This window comes from Pogoniulus pusillus, chromosome 19 (genome assembly GCF_015220805.1).
Source record: "Pogoniulus pusillus isolate bPogPus1 chromosome 19, bPogPus1.pri, whole genome shotgun sequence".
Lineage (NCBI taxonomy): Eukaryota > Metazoa > Chordata > Aves > Piciformes > Lybiidae > Pogoniulus > Pogoniulus pusillus.
In genome coordinates this window covers 23892833-23914509 of record NC_087282.1, presented here as the reverse complement: position 1 = coordinate 23914509, position 21677 = coordinate 23892833, and the positions used below count along the sequence as shown (strand labels likewise).

General features: G+C 58.2%; 1 protein-coding gene across 1 annotated transcript; it reads right to left on the bottom strand.

The window, feature by feature from the left end:
- Nucleotides 1-4261: 4261 nt before the first annotated feature.
- Nucleotides 4262-21237, bottom strand: IL13RA2 (interleukin 13 receptor subunit alpha 2). The gene is made up of 9 exons (XM_064158918.1): nt 21081-21237; nt 15735-15886; nt 14335-14488; nt 13807-13927; nt 10272-10456; nt 9084-9241; nt 7978-8122; nt 5669-5771; nt 4262-4557 (listed from the first exon to the last, which is right to left on the bottom strand). Exons 1-9 carry the CDS (start codon nt 21157-21159, stop codon nt 4512-4514), a joined length of 1143 nt encoding a protein of 380 aa, XP_064014988.1. The 5' UTR covers nt 21160-21237; the 3' UTR covers nt 4262-4511.
- Between the last annotated feature and the right edge of the window lie 440 nt (nt 21238-21677).

Below are 21677 nucleotides of genomic sequence, written 5' to 3'. Positions count from 1 at the left end.
AGTGAATCCCGGCGACGCTGCCCCTGCTTCCTCCTCCTCCTCCTCCCAGCACAGCTGCTGACACCCAGAGGCCGTGGAGCTGCTGGCTCCTGGACCAGCTGGAAAACCTGGGCAGAGGGGCCCGGGCCGGTGGGGCACAGCTGCTGCCCTTCCACTTGTGCAGTGCAAGAGCAGTGAAGAGCTCCGGGGCGATGTGAGCCTGGCGTTGTGGCCGGTGCCGCCAGGGTGGCAGGGATGGGAACACCTCAGCAGCTGAGGTCCGGGCAGGGAAACGGGAAAATGGGAGGGTGGATAATGAGGAAAGCAAAGGTAAACTGCTCTGCAGTCATCCTCCTGTTGGCAGCTGGAGAACAGCTCAGGGAGAGAAGGAGAGCAGCTGAGAATGCAGTCACAGATTGGTTCAGGCTGGAAGGGATCCTCCGAGGGCATCTTGCAGGCAGCAGGGACACCTCCAGCTGGAGCAGGCTGCACAGGGACATGGCAAGACTGAGCTGGAATGGCTCCCCAAGCACCTCAAGTCTCTCCAGTGGTCCAGAGGAGGCCACAAAGAGGATTAGAGGACCTCTCCTATGGACACAGGCTGGGAGAGTTGGGATTGTGCAGCCTGCAGGGAGAGCTCAGAGCTGCAGTTCAGTATCTGCAAGGGAGCTGCAGGCAGGCTGGGGAGGGACTGCTCAGAAGGGGCTGTGGGGACAGGCTGAGGGCAGTGGTTTGGCAGTGGAGCAGGGCAGAGTTAGGTTGGGCATCAGGAGGGAGTTGTGCAGAGTGAGGGTGGGCAGAGCCTGGCACAGGCTGCCCAGGGCTGTGCTTGAGGTCCCATCCCTGCAGCCATTCCAGCTCAGGTTTGATGGGACTCTGAGCAACCTGATGTGGTGGGCATTGTCCCTGCTGCCTGCACAGGGGCTGGACAAGACGACCTTTAAGGGCCTGCAGCAGTGTGTGAAGCTGTGATGCCATGAGCTCCGTGAGTTCAGACACTTGGCATTTGCCTGCCCTCTTCTACTCCTTCCCCAGAGCGCTTAGGACGTGACAGATGCAGACTGATTTTGCCCTTCCCTGCAGCACACACAGCATCCTGCTCCCTGTGCCTGACAAGGACTGACATCTTCTGGGGACAGGTCTCTGGAGGAATGGTTGGGGTTTGCTCTCCAGCAAATGGCTCCAAGACTTCAGCAGTCAAAGAGAGAGGGGGGAAAAAGACCACCAAGTGAAGGGCATGCAGAGGAGGTTTGGCACACACAGCCTCACCAGGCCAGTGGGGCTGGGCTTGGATGGTAAAAACCTCAGGGAGCCCAGCCAGGAGCAGAGGGGGGCAAAGGAGGGGGTTTGGAAGTGCCTTACTGAGAATATGAATTATGGAGCACAGCAAATGACTCAGAGCACTTCAGTGCAAGCACTGCAGGGAAGAATTCTGGAGCTGCTGCACATCTAGAAACATGGAGAGGGGAAAAACACACTGCTGAAGTGTTCAGAGTGCCTGGGCTTGGGAGGGACAGCAGAGAACATCCAGTTCCAAGCCCTCTGCCTTGGGAGCTTGGGAGGGACCTTAGAGATCATCCAGTTCCAAATCCTCTGCCTTGGGAGGGACCTTAGAGATCATCCAGTTCCAAGCCCTCTGCCATGGGAGCTTGGGAGGGACCTTAGAGATCATCCAGTTCCAAACCTTCTGCCTTGGGAGGGACCTTAGAGATCATCCAGTTCCAAGCCCTCTGCCTTGGGAGGGACCTTAGAGATCATCCAGTTCCAAGCCCTCTGCCTTGGGAGGGACCTTAGAGATCATCCAGTTCCAAGCCCTCTGTTGTGGGACACCTTCCCTTGGGCCATGCTGCTCAAGGCTTCATCAAGGTTGCTCAAGGCCTCTTCCCCAGGCTGAACACCCCCAGCTCCCTCAGTCTGCTCCATGGGTGGGATGCTCCAGCCCTCTGATTGTCTTCATGGGCTTCTGCACCAGAGGACTGCAGCAGCAGCGCCCCACCAGAGCACCCTGCCAGGTCTCGGCGTGAGCTGCCAGTGTGTCACCAGCTGCTAGCCAAGTCAGGGTGTTAGGGAGGACTACTGACTGGGCACCTATCAGGAGTGAGCTTTGCACACGGGATCATAGAACCACAGAATGGGAGGGGCTGGAAGGGACCTCTGAAGATCATCCAGGCCAGCCCCCTGCCAGAGCAGGGCACCCAGGGCAGGGCACACAGAACACATCCAGGGGGGTCTGAAAGTCTCCAGAGCAGGAGACTCCACAGCCTCTCTGGGCAGCCTGCTCCAGGGCCCTGTGACACTTACACCAAAGAAGTTTCTCCTCATGTTGAGGTGGAGCCTCCTGGGTTTCAGCTTGTACCTGTTGTTCCTTGTCCTGTCACAGCACCACTGAGCAGAGCCTGGCAGCTTCATCTCAGCTTGCTCAGATCCCTTCTCAGCCTTCTCTTCTCTAACCAGCCTCAGGGCTCTCAGTCTCTCTTTCATAGCAGAGATGTTCCAGTCCCTTCATCACCCTCATAGCCTTTGTTGGAGTCTCTCCAGCAGGTCCCTGTCTCTCTTGAACTGGAGAGCCCAAAACTGGGCATGGTGTGGCAGGGGTGGCCTCAGAAGGGCAGAGCAGCAGGACAGCAGAACATCCCTAGCAATGCTGGCCACACTTGGTGCAGCCCAGGATGCCCTTGGCACATTGCTGTCTCGTGTTACCTTCTCCTTCAGACCAGTCAGTGCCTGTAGTGCCAAGCTCCCTTCTCCAGTTCATAGAAGCATAGAACCACAGAATCAGTCAGGGTCAGAAGAGACCACAAGGAGCAGCCAGTTCCAACCCCCCCTGCCATGCTCAGGGACACCCTACCCTAGAGCAGGCTGCACACAGCCTCAGCCAGCCTGGCCTCAAACACCTCCAGCCATGGGGCCTCAACCACCTCAGTCAGGCTGGAGGTGAGGAGGAAGTTGTTCAGCATGAGAGTGGTGAGAGCCTGGAATGGGTTGCCAAGGAGGTGGTTGAGGGCACTGGAACAGTTCTCACCTGAGGAGGGGCTGAGAGCTGGGGCTGGGTAGGCTGGAGAAGAGGAGGCTGAGGGGATCTGATCAATGCTCACAAACAGCTGAGGCTGAGTGTCAGGAGGATGGGGCCAGACTCTGCTCAGAGGTGCCCACTGACAGGACAAGAGACAATGGGCACAGACTGGACATAGGAAGTTGCATCTGAGCATGAGGAGGAACTTCTTGACTGTGAGGGTGGCATACCCCTGGAGCAGGCTGCCCAGAGAGGCTGTGGAGCCTCCTGCTCTGGAGGCTTTCAAGGTTCACCTGGATGTGTTCTGGGTGCCCTGCCCTGAGTGATGCCGCCCTGGCAGGGGGCTTGGACTGGATGATCTTCAGAGGTGCCCTCCAACCCTTCTCACTCTGTGGTTCTCTGTCTTCTCTAGTGCTGAGTTTTCATTCATTTTATTATCAACACCACCACTTTTCTTAAATCCTCCTTGCTCAACATCCATCCAGCAAGTTCCTCACCTGCCTACAGCACCCTGAGAGACACCTTGGGTGCTCCCCTGAACTCTGGCACCAGCCCCTGCTCCCTGCACTGCTTGTGCCACAGCAACCCTTGCTTCTCCCCTGAAGCACCAGTTCTTGGCAGCAGCTCTCATCCTACCTCCTGGCCTCCCTGCTTCAGCTTTGCCACACAGAAGGCATCAAACATTTCAGGTAGCTCACATCCAGCATTAAAGTGCTGTAAGTGGTCTTTGGGGACAAAGAAGAGGTAGTGAGAGCAAGGTGGGGTACAGTGGCAGGAAGTTGTTCCCCTCCAGTACCCACAGGAGGCTATGGGAAAGCTGGGGAGGGACTTTTGACAAGGGCTGGGAGTGACAGGAGGAGTGACAATGGCTTTGAGCTGGGAGAGGAGAGAGTGCAGATGAGGAAGAAGTTGTTGAGAGTGAGGGTGGTGAGACCCTGGCACAGGTTGAGGGTGCTGAGACCCTAGCACAGGTTGCCCAGGGAGGTTGTGGAGCACAGAAGCACCCAATGTGATCAAAGATCACATTGGGTGCTTCTGTGCTCCACAACCTCCCTGAAGGAGTTCAGGACCAGGTTGGATGAGGCCTTGAGCAAGCTGATGTCTGTGAGCTGCCACCCTTAAAACCACAGAATCACAGACTTGTCAGGGCTGGAAGGGACCTGAAGGATCCCTTAGCTCCCAGCCCCCTGCCGTGTGCAGCCACCCTGCAGATCCGTTTCTGGAGTCCTCAAGGAAGCCTCACAAGCCCACAGAGCAACCTGCTGCCTTTATTCAGGGCAGCTGCTGCTGCTGCCTCCTTTCTCTCCCATGTCCTGTGACCAGGAGCTTGCTCCAGACTCCCCTTGAAACTCCTCCAATGTTTTCCTTGGCCTGCTGAGTGCTTGAATTGCAGCAGCCAGGCTCTGGGATGGCAGCAGGCAGAGAAGCCCCTTGTGGGCTATGGACAGCTCAGGGCTTCTTGGGTGATGTTGTGAGAGCAATCCATCCAGTACAGGAGGTACAGCAGTCACAGGCAGAGTTAGCTTCCCACGGAGGCATCCAGGGGCAGCTTTCCTGCAGGGGACCTGAAATGGACACAGGCAGTTAGGCCCTGCACAAAGAAGCAGCTGGGGCTGCTACAGCATCCCCATCACCCCCCCACCACTGGGGTGCAGGAAGCACTCCACACTTTCCTTGCTAGCCTCTGCACTTGGTTTGGACTTTGGCAGCCAAAGCATTTGAAAGGCAAAGCTGCAGCAGCATGGTTCTCAGAGCCCATGCACCCAGCTGCCACGGGGGCAGCTCACCCCTGGGCACAGCACAAAGGGACCTCCACGGCCAGCTCTCCCTCAGCACTGATCATAGAAACAGCCAGGCTGGCAGAGAGCTCCAGGCTCAGCCAGCCCAGCCCAGCACCCAGCTCTGCCTAGCACCCAGCCCTGCCCAACCAACCAGACCATGGCACTAAGTGCCCCAAAGCTGAGAGCACTCAGGCTGCTGCTGAGGAAAACCAAGCACAAACACAATGGCTGTGGGCCTTGACTCTCCTCCCAGAGCATGCTGAAGGCAGGGACAGCCTGGGGTACAAAACCCATGGGAGGGGCACCTTGGGGTACTGCCGCTGGCACTAGGGAGTGTGCATGCCACTGGCGCTGGTACCAGGGGCAGCAACAGAGGTGTGGCATGGCCAGCAGCAGCACCAGCGGCAGCAGCAGCATCACCAGCAGCAGCACCAGCACCACCAGCGGCAGCAGCAGCACCACCAGCAGCTGAGCGCAGGGGAGCAGACAGAGCCCAGGCTGGGCAAAGAGCTGTGCTGGCACAGGGCTGTGCCACTCTTCTCCAGGCCGGGGACACCCTTCTGGGTGAGCACGGTGCCTGCAGCCCAGGGCTGACCTCCTGCTGCATTTCTGTTCTCTCAGAGCTGCAGAAAAGGTTGGTGTCTGTGTGCCAGCTCTTGCCCTGAGGGCACGTCGCGGGCAGTGCCTCTCTCACTGGCAGTCCCCAGCCTGCAGTGGCTGTGAACAACTGAACCATCTGATTGCTTTAACTCTCTGAGCTGTGCCACTGCCAGGCCTCGTTGGGGCACTGGAAAGTGGAGGCCAAAGTTTATTTTGCCAGAGAGTCCCAGCAAGAGTCCTGGGCTCTGAGACAGTCAACACTGGGGTCTTACCCTTGGCACAACCTGGCACCTACCTTTTCCTGCACTGGCCAATCAACACAAATGTGATGAGGCTGCTTGACAGGCTCAGGATGAGTGGGATGAGGATAAGGAGCTGCTTGTCCCCTTTTCTGGCCTCTGCAAAAGCAAACACAGCAGATCAGAAAAGGCCTCCTGCCAGGCAAGGTGCTGGCACCTCCGACAGCCCTGTGCCCAGGTTTGCTACCCTCCATAGATGGCACTGTTTGTTTGCTTGCTGTGGATGTCTCCAGTCCTGCAGACATTTGAGGTCAGGCTCCATGGGGCCCTGAGCAGCCTGCTCCAGCTGGAGACCATGGAATCACAGCATGGGCTGGGCTGGAAGGCACCTCCAAAGCTCACCCAGTCCAAGCCCCTGCACTCAGCAGGGACATCCTCCTCTAGAGCAGGTTACTCTGAGCCCTGTCCAGCCTCACCTTGAATATCTCCAGGCATGGAGCCCCAACCACCTCCCTGGGCAACCTGCTGCAGTGTTCCAGCAGCCTCCTGCTGCAGAACTTGTTCCTCACAGCCAATCTCAACCTGCTCTGCTCTCATTTCATAGAATCATAGAATCATAGAATCAACCAGGTTGGAAGAGACCTCCAAGATCATCGAGTCCAACCTATCACCCAGCCCTAGCCAGTCAACTAGACCATGGCACTGAGTGCCTCATCCAGTCTTTTCTTGAAGACCCCCAGGGACGGTGCCTCCACCACCTCCCTGGGCAGCCCATTCCAATGGGAAATCACTCTCTCTGTGAAAAACTTCTTCCTAACATCCAGCCTATACCTACCCTGGCACAACTTGAGACTGTGTCCCCTTGTTCTATTGCTGGTTGCCTGGGAGAAGAGGCCACCCCCCACCTGGCTACAATGTCCCTTCAGGTAGTTGTAGACAGTAATAAGATCACCCCTGAGCCTCCTCTTCTCCAGGCTAAACAGGCCCAGTTCCCTCAACCTCTCCTCATAGGATTTGTGTTCCAGGCCCCTCACCAGCTTTGTTGCCCTTCTCTGGACATGTTCCAGCACCTCAACATCTTTCTTGAATTGAGGGGCCCAGAACTGGACACAGTACTCAAGGTGTGGCCTGACCAGTGCTGAGTACAGGGGAAGAATAACCTCCCTTGTCCTACTGGCCACACTGTTCCTGATGCAGGCCAGGATGCCATTGGCTCTCTTGGCCACCTGGGCACACTGCTGGCTCATCTTCAGCTTACTATCTATCAGTACCCTCTTGTCCTGTCACTGAGGCATGACCAACCTGGTCTAGAGGAGGTGTCCCTGCCCATGGCAGGGGGGCTGGAACTGCATGCATCCCCCAGGCTCAACAGCCCCAACTCTCAAAGGACACAGCAAGGCTGAGCTCAGATGTCTCCAGGCACGGGGCCTCAACCTCCTCCCTGGGGCAGCCTGTGCCTGCTCACTGTAGGGGTGCTGGCCAAGATGACCTTCAAGGCTCCCTTCCAACCTGATGCCCTCCACGATTCTGTGTTACATGCCAGGTACATGTCACTGCAGAGGGCAGCCTGCTCCCCGGGGTAACATCCCCCCTGCACACCTGTGTAGCCACCACTGTTTGCCTCTCCCCTGCCCTCTGCACGCTGCAGCAGAGCCGCTATGGAGCGCAAGGCAGCAGGGAGCCTCTGGGTGTGCCCTCCCTGGCCTGTCAGGCACTCCTCCACCACAGCTGTGCCCATGCAGGGCTGCAGAAATGGTCACCTTTTGAGGCTTGCCCTCTACCAGCACGAGAGAGGTGAAGCTGCAGGAATGGCTGTGCTGGGGCAGGCTGAAGGTGTAGCTAAAATGAGGGATCCAGCAGAGGGCTACAAGGATGCTGAGGGGACTGCAGCACTGCCTGGTGAGGAGAGGCTGAGTGCCCTGGAGCTGCTTAGTCTGCAGAAGAGAAGACTGAGAGGGGATCTAATAAATGCCTCTAGCTATCTGGGGGCTGGGGGTCAGGAGGGGGGGACAGGCTCTGCTCACTGCTCCCTGGGACAGGACAAGCAGCAGTGGATGGAAGCTGCAGCACAGGAGGTTCCAGCTCAGCACAAGGGGGAACTTCTTGCCTGGAAGGGTGCCAGAGCCCTGGCACAGGCTGCCCAGAGAGGTTGTGGAGTTTCCTTCTGTGGAGCCTTTCCAGGCCTGTCTGGATGTGTTCTGTGTGCCCTGAGCTAGATTGTGTGGTGCTGCTCTGGCAGGCCTGTCTGGATGATCTCTTTGGGTCCCTTCCAATCCCTGCCATCCTGTGAGCCTGTGTGACCCCAGCCCCAGTGCTGGCCAGCAGCCAGCAGCTCTGGGTGCCAGCCAGGCTTTGGGTAGCATACCAGAGAAGCACTCCTGTGCCCACTCGCTCCAGAAGCCCTGCTCAGCACAGAAGATGTTTGTCCTGCCCCGGACACGGACGCAGGCAGCGAGGCTTTGGTTTGCTCGGGGAATGGACAAAGCTGTCTCCATCTGGGTTGACACAGACTGAGGAATGACACAGAGAAGACATGGTCAGGAGTCACATCCCACCTCTAGCAGCTCTCTGCCAGGGCCTGAGGTCTCTGGACATAACCTCCAGGCTCTGCAAATCCTTGGATTTTGTTTCTTCATGGAAGGGTTCTCAAACCTTGGAATAGTCTGCCCAGGGCAGTGGTTGAGTCACCATCCCTGGGGGTGCTTAACAGGAACATGCTTTAGTGTTGGCCAGGGACAAGGGAGGTTGTTCTGTCCCTGTGCTCAGCACTGCTCAGGCCACCCCTGGAGTGCTGTGTCCAGTTGTGCCTAATGAACTAACCCCTGGCACTAAGTGCCTCCTGCAGCCTCCTTTGAAACACCTCCAGGGATGGGCACTGCACCACCTCCCTGGACAGCCCATTCCAGTGCCAATCACTCTCTCTGACAACAACTTCCTAACAACATCCAGCCCACACCTGCCCTGGCACAGCTTGAGGCTGTGTCCCCTTCTTCTGCTGCTGCTTGCCTGGCAGCAGAGCCCAACCCCACCTGGCTACAGCCTCCCTGCAGGCAGCTGCAGGCAGCAATCAGCTCTGCCCTGAGCCTCCTCTGCTGCAGGCTGCACCCCCCCAGCTCCCTCAGCCTCTCCTCACAGGGCTGTGCTCCAGGCCCCTCCCCAGCCTTGCTGCCCTTCTCTCAATACCTTCCAGCACCTCAGCATCTCTCTTGAATTGGGAACCTCTCTCTGGCCTACTAACCACAGCCCTTCCAGTCCAGCCCAGAGTGGGTGGGATGGAGCAGCCAGTTGGTGTTTCCACCAGCAGCCCCATCCAACATCTCTGCCCAGCCCAGGCACAGGGCAGGCAGAGTTGCCCAGGATGCTGGGCAAGCCTCTTTTTGGCAGCCTTCTGTCTTCTTCCCAGTGCTGCCTATCAGGCAGGGCTCCCCCACTGCTCCCCCCTCCCTGTGCCATGCCCAGTGCTGTGCTTACCATCCAGGCAGCCTTGGCCTGCCCCTGATCTCTTGCCAGCTGAACTTCATACTCCAGGCACTGGGGTGGTGTTTCCCCACCTGGTGGGCTCCATGCCACATGGAGCTCCCCGGATGCAGACATGGAAAGCACCAGTTGCTGCGGGGGAAAGGGCTTTGCTGGGAGGGGGAACAAGAAGAGAGGAGGTCAAGAGGTGCAAGCAAACAGCTCAGTGTGGGAAAGGCTTCAGTTAGTCACTGCCAGCCTCTGCCCGCTGCCCACTGCCAGGATCCCTGAGCTCCCTCCCGCTGCTCTCAGCCCTGCAGGCTGCAGGACAGGTTGGTTGGTCCAACCTGACCCATGGGCTGGGCCTCATCCTTCCTGGAGGCTGAGGTGCAGGGGACTTGAAGCATTGTGCTTGGCTTGTTCTCCTCACAGCACAGCCACCCAGCGTGCCCTGTGCTGCCAGGGCAGCCAAGCCCTGCCACCCTGATGCTCTGACACTCTGCATCCCAGCAGAGGCTCTGATCCATGGCAGGTGCCCAAAAGCACACATAGGAAGCACAGAGCAGCAATAACTGAATGCAGGAGTTTTGCTTAGCAGTGCCCAGTGCCTTCATTGCAGCACCAGCTGGGTATGCCCCCAGCATTCACAGGTGGGTAGCTGCACCAGCATGGGCAGTGCCCACAATGGAGTGAGACTCCTCCATGCCCACAGTAAAGAACACAGGCATCGAGCTGGGCTTTGCTTCCTCTGCTCTGCTCCAAAGCCTCCTTGTCTCCAGCAGAGCCAGCACAGCTTGCACTCAGCTCCCCTCAGCCCATAGCCTGCTTTAAGCAGCAAAGCTCAGGGACCAATCCTGTGCCTGTAGGAGCAGGGTCACGGTCCAAATGAAACCACCCCCTCTGGGGCAGTGCTGCCAGGGCCAAAAGCCCCTACAGCTGCTCTGCCAGCTGCCCAGCAGGCGGTGTGTGTCCCAGGATGCCAAGCACAGTGCCCGCAGGCACCCACTGGCCCTCCGGGGGGGTGCTCAGCGGAGCTCACTTGCAAACACCACTGGAAGCAGCAGTGCTGCCTGGCACATGCCACGGCCTCTTCTCAGGGGCAGACGCACCCAAGGCCGCCGCAGCCTTTGCTTTGAGCCCCTTCCTGCCAGACGCGAGCCGTGGCCGCGCGCGGGCCGCGGGGGCTGCTGCTGCCAGCCTTACCCAGGTCCTGCAGGCGCAGGGTGACGTAGAGCGGCCGCAGCAGCGTGGCTGCCCCCGAGCCGTTGACGCAGATGCTCAGCTCCTTGTACTCCGCCTGGCTCAGGTTCTGCAGCCTGCAGCCTGTGTTGATGCCCTGATCCTGGATGTAGTCCTCGCATTGCACCACCTGGCCCAGCCCCTCGTACCTAAGGGCCGTTAGGGAGCAGACAGACAGACAGACAGACAGACAGGACCCTGGCAGTGGCACTTACAGCCTGGGGAAGGCTGCAGCTCAGCCATCTCCTACCCACCCAGGCGATGCAAAGCCAGGTGGGACAGATCAGACCCCTGGCCTGGAGCAGCATGAACATGAGGGGCGGCCGCTGCCTGGGTAAGGACTGGCTGCCAGGCTGTGCTCAGAGAGCTGCAGTCTGCTGCTCAGTGCCCACACGGAGACCAGTGACAAGTGGAGTCCCTCAGGCATAGTGGCACTGAGGCACCCTCAGCAAGCTGTGTGGCCTGCTTGGCAGGCTGGAGGGAAGGGATCCAGGCAGAGAGACCTGGACAGGCTGCACAGCTGAGCCCAGCCTGTAGCCAGCAATGAGCTCTGCCCTGAGCCTCCTCTGCTGCAGGCTGCACCCCCCCAGCTCCCTCAGCCTCTCCTCACAGGGCTCTGCTCCAGGCCCCTCCCCAGCCTTGCTGCCCTTCTCCAAACACCTTCCAGCACCTCAACATCTCTCTGCAATGGAGGAGCCCAGAACTGGGCACAGCACTCCAGAGGTGGCCTGAGCAGTGCTGGGCACAGGGGCACAAGAACCTCCCTTGTCCTGCTGCCCACACTGCTCCTGAGCCAGCCCAGGATGCCATCAGGGACAATTTCTTCTCAAGAAGGGCTCTCAGGCACCGGCAGAGGCTGCCCAGGGAGGCAGTGGAGAACCCATCCCTAGAGCTGTTTCGAAGCTGCACGGATGTGCTGCTGAGGGAGGTGGGTCAGTGGCCACTGGCTTAGGAGTGCTGGCACTGTGAGCTCTAGAGGAGCTTGGGCTTGGTGATCTCAAAGGTCTCTTCCAACCTCACCAGCTCCGTGGGTCCACAATGCATGGTTCTGTGCTACCTTCTGATTCTCTGCTGGGTCAGAGCCCCCAGGGCAGGGCTGGATCCATCCATGGTAGTCTGCTCTTAATGAAGGTCTCCCTGCCCAGCACATCCTGTCTGGGGGTGACCCTTGAGGTGGCAATGCTGCAGTCATTACCACCCAGGGAGCAGAAGATGCCATGGTAGGGATCCCACTCACTCTTGGTAGGCAATGGGACCCAGAGCCTGGGTTTGGTCCAGTTAAGTAAGGGTTGGGGTTGCCGGGGGGGGGGAGCTTTCTGGTTTCTTGTTTTGTTGGGGTTTCTTAGGAACAAGGCATGAATTTCCATGGCCTCCTTCAAGAAATGGCCTTGCATCAGCACTTCTGCTTTGCAGAAATGAAGAGCCACATGGAAGCTCTTTTTTAACTGCAGCTCTAATTGCCTACAGAAAGCAGGAGTCCAAATGATTCCCTACCCTAATGTCCCAGGAGTGGAGGCACCCAGGCAGGGTTTGCTGTGGCCAAACCCACGCAGGCCAGCTTGCTTTTCCTTGCAGAGCAGGATCATTAGGCAGCAGCCCAAAAGAAGTAACAGGAAGAGGCAATATTGCTGCCCTTGGCAGCCTCCAGCAGATGAGCTAAGGCTATGAAAATAGATTTAAAGGCTACAGCCATTAAGCTGTCAAGGAGCCCTGCTGGCTGGGCAGGGATCACTGAGCTGAGTAACCTCCTGCTGAGTGCTGTCCTCTGGCAGATGCACTCACTGTGATCAAGGGCAGAGTGCAGTGGGCAGAAGCCAGGTCTGCTCAGCACAAGAGCCAGGCATGAGGCAGACTCAAGCACAGAGGTTGGGGCAGCCCTGGAGATCAGTGCAGGCTGGGGGTGAGGAGACTGAGAGCAGCCCTGCAGAGAAGGCCTTGGGGATGCTGGTGGGGGAGAAGCTGGGCAGGAGCCAGCAGTGGGCACTGGCAGCACAGAAGGCCAAGGGCAGCCTGGGCTGCATCCAAAGCAGTGTGGGCAGAGGTGGAGAGAGGGGATCCTGCCCCTCTGCTCTGGGGAGACCTCAGCTGCAGGGCTGGGTCCAGCTGTGGGACCCCAGCACAAGAGAGACCTGCACCTGCTGGAGAGGGTCCAGAGGAGGCCACGAAGGTGATCAGAAGCTGCAGAACCTCTGCTGTGGGGACAGGCTGGGAGAGTTGGGGCTGTGCAGCCTGCAGAAGAGAAGGCTGCAGGGAGAGCTTAGAGCTGCCCTCCAGTACCTGAAGGAGGCTCCAAGCAGGCTGCAGAGGAACTGTTCCCAAAGGCCTGCAGGGACAGGCTGAGGGCAGTGGTTTGAAATGAGAGCAGAGCAGGTTGAGATTGGATGTGAGGAACAAGTTCTGCACCAGGAGGCTGCTGGAACACTGCAGCAGGTTGCTCGGGGAGGTGGTTGAGGCCCCGAGGCCCCAGCTCTGGAGACTTTCAAGGTGAGGCTGGACAGGGCTGTGAGCAACCTGCTCTAGAGGAGGATGTCCCTGCTGAGTGCAGGAGCTGGGCTGGGTGAGCTTTGGGGGTCCCTTCCAACCCAAACCACTCTGTGATTGTAGGGTTCTATGTCTCAGTGACAGACGAGGTGCAGGAAGCACTCAGAGGAGATGGCTAAGAGGGAAAGGAGGCAGGGAGAAGGCAGCTGGAACAGACCCTGGAGATCACCGAACCATTAGCCCAGCACTGACAAGTCCTCTACTAAACCACATCCTTAAACTACACCAAGCCATGGCCCTTGAGGGCATTCAAACGTTGGAATAATTTGAGGTCGAAGGAGAAAACCAGAAAATGTGGGATGAGGGCTGAGGGGAGAGGAAGGGCAGCCCGGGAATGGTTGGGAAGGGGAGGTGGGAGAAGTGCAGCTCCTGTTAATCCACCTGGGAATGTTTGGGGCTGAAGATCCAGGCTTTGGTTCTGAGGCAGGAAAGGCTTTTTGGAGCCTGTGATTCTTGTCACCTCTTTTGGCATGGGGACTCCACCACCTCCCTGGGCAGCCCGGGACAGTGCCTGACTGCTCCTTCACTAAAGATGTTTTCCTTCATCTCCAGCCTGCCCCTGCCCTGCTGCAACTCGAGGCCATTTCCTCTCATCCTGTCACTTGGTACCTGGGAGCAGAGCCCAACCCCCACCCGGCTCCAGCCTCCTCTCAAGGAGCTGCAGAGAGCAATGAGCTCTGCCTTCAGCCTCTTCTCCACACCACCCCCCCGGCTCCTCAGCTGCTCCTCCCCAGCCCTGCTCTCCAGACTCTTCCCGGTTTGTTGCCCTGGAAGGTCAGCAAGCAGGGATCTGGAATTTCCTTGCCAGCCGGCACACAGCTGCCTGGAGCATCCTTTCTGCCCGCTCTGGGTGCAGCAGCAGTGCCAGCCACAGAAGCACATCTGCCACAGCCCTTCAGTGCCCTGAGAGCTCCACTTGACTGCTGCCTGGGTGTTCCTCCCCGTTCCCAATACATACCAATAATACAGCCCATAATGGACACCTCGAGGGGCAAGGAGACCTGGTTGCCAGGTGCACTTAAGGTACTCCCAGTTGTGATAGATGCAGTGGAAATTCTGAACCTCTGATTCCAGTTTTCCTGCCAAGTGAGAAGGAAATTGAAGCACTGAGCAATGTCCCAGGCAGGCCCAGCAGAGACATCCCTTTAACTGTGTGCTGCACTGCAGGGACACCGAGGGACAAGAGGACAGACTCGGGCAGAGAGGGGGTGCTGCCAAATGCTCTGCTTCCTACAGAAGCCAGCTTAGAGCAGGAAGATGCAGAGCTGACCTTGCCACCCAGCAGTGCAGCTCCTGCAGGGCAACCCAGCAGAGGGAAATAAGCTCCAAGCAGCCAGCAGCCACAGGCAGTGGGAGCAGAGATGCTCTGGTGCCTGACACCTCAGCATCACCTGCAACAGCTCAGCCATCCAGCAAGCCTCAGGTGATGCCACAGGCTCATGTAAAGTGCAGAACTGCACTTTGGGTACTGGGGGCTGATCCTCACCTTGCAGTGGCACCTGGAAGGTGGCATAAATCCAGTCACTGTGCACCTCCACGCCGTGGGTACAGCTTCCTTGGAGCAGTGTCTGCACCTTCGCTTCGACAGTCCTGCTGAGGTCAAACCCAACTCTGAATTTTAGCTTCCTAGTAAAAATAACCTGGTTGAAAGACAGACTTCATGAGCATGCCTTGTGTCCTGGCGTGGGCTGCACCACCAGCTGCCATTTCAGAGCCACAGGCTGGCAGGGGGCCAAAGGACCTCTGGAGAGCATTGAATCCAACTTCTCCCCACCCCCTGCCAAAGCAGGTGCACCAAGAGCTGGTTGCACAGCATCTCACTGTCCAGGTGGGTCTGGAATGACTCCAGAGCTGGAGACTCCACCACCTCCCTGGGCAGCCTGATTCAGTGCTCTGCCACCCTCAATGAAGTGCCTCCTCATGTCTAGGTGGAGCTTCTTATGTTCAGCTTTGCACGCATTACCTCCTGCCCTGGCACTGGGCACCACTGCAAAAAGCTTGAGCCCATCCTCCTGACAGCCAGCCCTGAAGTGTTCTGGGATCATGGGATGGCTCAGGTGGAAGGGACCTCAAAGCTCAGCCAGTTCCAACCCCCTGCCATGGGCAGGGACACCTCCCACTAGAACAGGTTGCTCAAGGCCTCATCCAACCTGGCCTTGAAGCACCTCCAGGGCAGAGCAGAGTGGCAAGAGAACCTCTCACAGCCTGCTGGCCACACTCCTCTTCATGCACCCCACGATGCCCTTGGACTTCTTGGACTGTGAAGGTGGTTAGGGGACTGCAGCACCTCTCTGGTGAGGAAAGACTGAGGGGCTTGGGGCTTTAAAGCCTGGAGAAGAGAAGACTAAGGGGGCAATCTGTCATTGCTTACAGGGGGGCTGGGGAGGGACTTTTGACAAGGACTTGTCAGGACAGGAGGAGGAGGAGGAATGGGTTGCAACTGGCAGAGGGGAGATTGAAGCTGGGTGTTAGGAAAGGGTTCTTTGCAGTGAGGGTGGTGAGATGCTGGCACAGGTTGAGGGTGGTGAGAGATTGGCACAGGTTGAGGGTGGTGAGAGATTGGCACAGGTTGAGGGTGGTGAGACGCTGGCACAGGTTGAGGGTGGTGAGACACTGGCACAGGTTGAGGGTGGTGAGACACTGGCACAGGTTGCCCAGGGAGGTTGTGGAGCACAGAAGCACCCAATGTGATCAAAGATCACGTTGGGTGCTTCTGTGCTCCACAACCTCCCTGGAGGTCTTTAAGGCCAGGCAGGCTGAGGCCTTGAGTGACCTGTTCTGGTGGGAAGTGTTCCTGCCCATGGCAGAGGGCTGGCACTGGCTGAGCTTTAAGGCCTCTCCCAAGCCATGCCATGGTTACAGAGGTGCAGCTCTGCTTCTCCTTACCTTCCAGTCCCTGTCCCCAGCGTTGCGGTACTCAAACTTGTAGGTGACTGCACAGTCGTTGAAGCTCAGCAGGCTGGCAGGAGGCTTCCATTCGATGTCAAGGCAGCCTAAGAGCCCAGGGTCAGTGATCTGAAGGTCTCGTGGTGGGGCAGCTGCATGGAGAAGGAAGCAGGGGGTTAAGCTTTGCTGGATGTACAGCAAAGAGAGGAACAGAGCAAAGCCCTGCACTGGGTGAGCTGCCGAAGGCAGCTGCTGGGCAGGCTCCAGCCCTGGCTGCTCCACAGCCTGCAGGCACCAGCTCTGCTCCCTGACAACCTCCCTCACACCAGGGCTGGCTGATGCTTAGAGAAGTCTCTTCAGGAGTGTTGAAGCAGCACAAAGAATGATACAAAGAGATGGCACCAAGCTGAGTGGTGTGTTTGGGAAGACTGAAGGATAGGATGGAGCCATCCAGAGGGACCAGGGCAGGCTGCAGAGGTGGCTGAGGAGAGCCTCAAGAGGGTCAATAAGACACAGTGCAGGGTCCTGCCCCTGGGTCAGAGCAACCCTGGATAGCTGTGCAGGCTGGGGCTTGATGAGACTGAGAGCAGCCCTGCAGAGAAGGTCTTGGGGGTGCTGGTGGGGGAGAAGCTGGGCAGGAGCCAGCAGTGGGCACTGGCAGCACAGAAGGCCAAGGGCAGCCTGGGCTGCATCCAAAGCAGTGTGGGCAGAGCTGCAGAGAGGGGATCCTGCCCCTCTGCTGTGGGGAGACCTCAGCTGCAGGGCTGGGGCCAGCTGTGGGACCCCAGCACAAGAGAGACCTGCACCTGCTGGAGAGGGTCCAGAGGAGGCCACCAAGATGCTCAGAGGGCTGCAGAACCTCTGCTGAGGGGACAGGCTGGGAGAGTTGGGGCTGTGCAGCCTGCAGAAGAGAAGGCTGCAGGGAGAGCTCAGAGCTGCAGTTCAGTGTCTGCAGGGGAGCTGCAGGCAGGCTGGGGAGGGACTGCTCAGAAGGGGCTGTGGGGACAGGCTGAGGGCAGTGGTTTGGCAGTGGAGCAGGGCAGAGTTAGGTTGGGCATGAGGAGGGAGCTGTGCACAGATTCACACTCACAGACTGCATCAGGCTGGGACAGACTCTCAAAAGTCATCTTCTGCAACCCCCTGCAGGCAGCAGGGACAGCTCCAGCCAGAGCAGGCTGCACAGGGACACAGCAAGGCTGAGCCTGAATGGTTCCAGGGATGGGACCCTGATGGATCCCCACCCTCACTGTGCAGAGCTTCCTCCTGATGCCCAACCTAACTCTGCCCTGCTCCATCCCAAACCATTGCCCTCCTGCTATCACTGCAATGAAGGTGGTGAGACACAGGCACAGGCTGCCCAGGGCTGTGCCTGAGGCCTCATCCTTGCAGCCATTCCAGCTCAGCCTTGCTGTGTCCCTGTGCAGCCTGCTCTGGTTGGAGCTGTCCCTGCTGCCTGCAGGGGGGTGCACAATATGCCCTGTGCGGGTCTCTGCCAAGCTGCTGCAATCAGCGACTGCCACATCTTGGCCACTCTTTGCCAAGCTGCCCTCAGCAGGAGCAGTGTCCTAGGCTGACTTCTCCAGTTTTTTCCATGCTGACTTTCCCCTGATGGCATTTGTCAAGCACCAGGCCAAGCACCCTTGCAAACACTGTGTTCAGCACCAGAGGATGACAGCTGCCAGCAGGCTGGCAGGGAAACTGATGCTAAGCATAAGAGACACGAATCACCCAAACTGCTTTAAGTAGTCCTCCCAAGGAGGGTGAAGATCAATGAGCAACAGAGACAAAAAGCCCTGCAGAAGCAGGATGCTGAAGGCACTCTCACTGTGCAGCTCCAGCAGCTCTCCCCACAGGTGCTCTTCCAGGCAGCCTGCAGTTAGCTGCTGCCAGATGCTAACAAACATCCTGTGGATGAGCTGTGTCCTTGGACACCCTGCTCACAGCCCAGCTCTGCCTGATGGAAGCTGTTTCTCCCTCTTCAGCTTTATTAGCCCAGGGAAGCCGATGCTGGCAACATCTACAGTGATCTCCCTCCACTTCCCAGAGCTGAGGCTCCCCACTGGGCTTTCTGCACACTCTCTGCATCAGGCACTCACTCTGTGCTGCTGCCAGCCTGACTCCTGCCACTTCACCACTTCTCTAAGCCATACAATCACAGAGCTGGGGTGGAAGGCACCCCCAAAGCTCACCCAGTCCAGCCCCCTGCACTCAGCAGGGACATCCTCCACCAGAGCAGGCTGTCCACAGCCCTGTCCAGCCTCACCTTGAACATCTCCAATGATAGGGCCTCAACCACCTCCCTGGGCAACCTCTGCCTGCTCATTGTAGTGGTGCTGGACAAGACTGACCTCAGGGGTCAGTGTGAAAACCACTTTGGATTCCTTCAGTCCATCAGAATCACAATGCCCCTGGCAGATCAACCCACAGCAGAGAGACTTCTCCTCACCCAGCCAGCTGTTCCCTTGGGAATGCTGCCAGAGCAGACCTGCTTGGGAAGAAACAGAACCATGGAATGGTTTAGGTTGGAAAGGACCTTAAAGCTTATCCAGCTCCAACCCCCTGCCATGGGCAGGGACAACTCCCACTAGGACAGGTCACTCAGGGACTCATCCAGCCTGGTCCTGGACACCTCCCTGGGCAACCTGTGCCAGTGTCTCACCACCCTCAACCTCGGCCAGTCTCTCACCATCCTCATCTCCACTCTCCCTCTCCCCTCTCCCAGCCCACAGCCATTGTCCCTTGTCCTGGCACTCCCAGCCCTTGTCACAAGTTCCTCCCCAGCTCTCCTGCAGCCCCTTCAGGCACTGCAAGGCTGCTCTGAGCTCTCCCTGCAGCCTTCTCTTCTCCAGGCTGCACAGCCCCAACTCTCCCAGCCTGTGCCCACAGCAGAGCTTCACCAGCCCTCTGAGCATCTTGGTGGCCTCCTCTGGACCTGCTCCATCAGGTCCATGTCCTCCCTGTGCTGAGGGCTCCAGAGCTGGCCCCAGCACTGCAGGTGAGATCCAGTCATTTTTTCAGGCTTTCCTGAGGATTTTCCTCATTCTTCCCTTTTTTCTTCTGTAATAAACCCACGAGGAGAGCAGACCCTGGGAATGTCTCTCAGTGGAAGGCAGTGATGCAAAGCATGCTGCAGCCTGCTCCTTGGGAAGGCTGCAGAGAAGGTTGGAGCAGGATTTATGCCTTCCAAGGGGACTTCTCCCAAATGGAACAGGCCACAGACTGCAGTCTGGAGATCCCACTTTGCCCAGCCTTTGAAGCTCCAGGAGGCATTTAGGGCTACATTGGATGGCAAAGGAGGATATCCTGCCATGTACCTAAGGAGAGGAGCAACAGCCTGCAATCAACTAAACGGGTTCTGTGGTTCTCATAGCATCACAGAACCAGTCAGGGCTGGAAGGGACCACAAGGAGCAGCCAGTCCCAACACCCTTCCATGCCCAGGGACACCCTACCCTAGAGCAGGCTGCACACAGCCTCAGCCAGCCTGGCCTCAAACACCTCCAGGGATGAGGCTTCCACTATCTCCTTGGGCAACCTGTGCCAGCCTCTCACCACCCTCATGCTGAAGAACTTCTTCCTAACATCCACTCTGACTCTCCCCACCTCCAGCTTTGCTCCATTCCCCCCACTCCTGCCACTCCCTCACAGCCTCAAAAGTCCCTCCCCAGCTTTTTTGGAGCCCTCTTCAGATCCTGCATGGCCTCAAGAAGGTCACCTCAGAACCTTCTCCTCTCCAGCCTGCACAGCCCCAACTCTTTCAGTCTGTGCTCACAGCAGAGCTGCTGCAGCCTCTGAGCATCCTCCTGGCCCTGCTCTGGACACTCTCCAGCATCTCCACAGCCCTCTTGTCCCAGAGGCTCCAGAGCTGGATGCAGCACTCCAGGTGGGGTCTCAGCAGAGGGGCAGAATCACTTCCCTCTCCCTGCTGCCCACACTACTCCTGCTGTAGCCCAGGCTCTGGCTGCTCTCTGGGCTGCAGAAGAGGAGGCTCCCAGGTGACCTTCTTGTGGCCTGCCAGCATCTGAAGGGGGCTACAAAAATGCTGGGGAGGAATTTTTTAGGCTCTCAGGGAGTGGCAGGAGTGGGGGGGATGGAGCAAAGCTGGGGGTGGGGAGAGTGAGGCTGGAGGTGAGGAGGAAGTTGTTGAGCAGGAGAGTGGTGAGAGGCTGGAATGGGTTGCCCAGGGAGGAGGTTGAGGCCCCATGGCTGGAGGTGTTTGAGGCCAGGCTGGCTGAGGCTGTGTGCAGCCTGCTCTAGGGTAGGGTGTCCCTGGGCATGGCAGGGGGGTTGGCACTGGCTGCTCCTTGTGGTCCCTTCCCACCCTGTTCTGTGGCTCTATGATTCCATGACAGAAGCAGTGCAGGGGAGAGCAGGGCTGCAGGAGTGGTGCCTGAAGAGCTGCAGCTGCTAGAAAAATGGATTCGTGGCTGACCCAGAGCAGCCAGGAGGGAGTGGGGAGAAGGAGAATGAGAGTTCCTCCCCCTCAGCCATGCACACAGAGCAGCCAAAGGCTGTCAGCCTCTCTCAGGAGCCTGGTGCTGAGCTGCCAGGGCAGGGTTAGTCTGAACAAGTCTCTTAACTGGAAGCCACCACGGCTGGAAGTTTGTCTCCATCTCGACTGAGGCACTCAGAGTCTTTCAAAACAATTAAGCAGCAGTTCTTGGAAAGAAATCCTGGCTGGCTCTGGAGAGAATGGAAAAGCTGCTTCTGAGGATGTGGTTTGTGAGGGAGCTGCTGAGGGAGTGCAGGAAAGAGGTGCTCAAGGGGATCATGATGATTGGAGGCTGCAGGACCTCTGCTGTGGGGACAGGCTGGGAGAGTTTGGGGGCTGCAGAAGAGAAGGCTGCAGGGAGAGCTCAGAGCAGTCTTCCAGGGCCTGAAGGGGCTCCAGGAGAGCGGAGAGGGACTTCTGGCAAGGGCTGAGACTGCCAGGATGAAGGACAATGGCTTTGAGCTGGGAGAGGGGAGAGTGAGAGTGGAGAGGAGGAAGAAATTGTTGGGAGTGAGAGTGGTGAGACACTGGCAGAGGTTGGGGGTGGTGAGACACTGGCACAGGTTGCCCAGGGAGGTTGTGGAGCACAGAAGCACCCAATGTGATCTTTGATCTTTGATCCCATTCTGTGCTCCACAACCTCCCTGGAGGTGTTTAAGGCCAGGCTGGATGAGACCTTGAGAGACCTGTTCCAGTGGGAGGTGTCCCTGCCCATGCCAAGTGGCTGAGCTTTGAGGTCCCTTCCAACCTAAATCATTCTATGACTCTATCTTAAAGGTCTTTGCCAGCTGAGACAACTCTCTCGTTGGAAGCAGAGGTGGAGGCAGCGCTGGGGGTGGGCAGGAGGGGCTGTACCTGTGGGCTGGGAGGGGAAGGACACTGTGCAGCCCCACAGCAGCGTCACCGAGAGCACACAAAGCCTCTGGAGGGCCATCGGGAGGAGATGCCAGGAGGGACAAGGGGCTGGTGCCAAGGCAGCAGTCAGTCCTCTGGTGTCACAGCAGCAGTCCTCTGGTGTCACAGCAGCAGTCCTCTGGTGTCACAGCTGCAAGGGGGCTGGAGAAAGAAAGCAGAGCTGAAAGGCTCCGGTGCTGCCTGGCGCTGCAGCGGCAGCCTGGGCACCAAGCCCTGCTTACCAAGTGGGAGTGATCATTTCCCAGGGCACCTGCCCTTGGAGCTCTGCGGTGCATTTGGCTGCATTTGAAGTGGTCCCTGCCTAGCTGAGGTCTCTCTGAAGATGCATCAGCCTGGACTGCAGTCCCCAAGCCACCTGCTGCCCCTCCTCAGCCCAGAGCTGTTCCTCAGCATCGCAGGGACCCTGTGCTGGGCTCTCTCCAGCAGCTCTTTGTGCTTCCTGAGCTGGGGAGCCCAGGACCAGGCACAGTGCTTCAGGTGAGGTCTCAACAGGGCAGAGCAGAGTGGCAAGAGAACCCCTCTCAGCCTGCTGGCCAC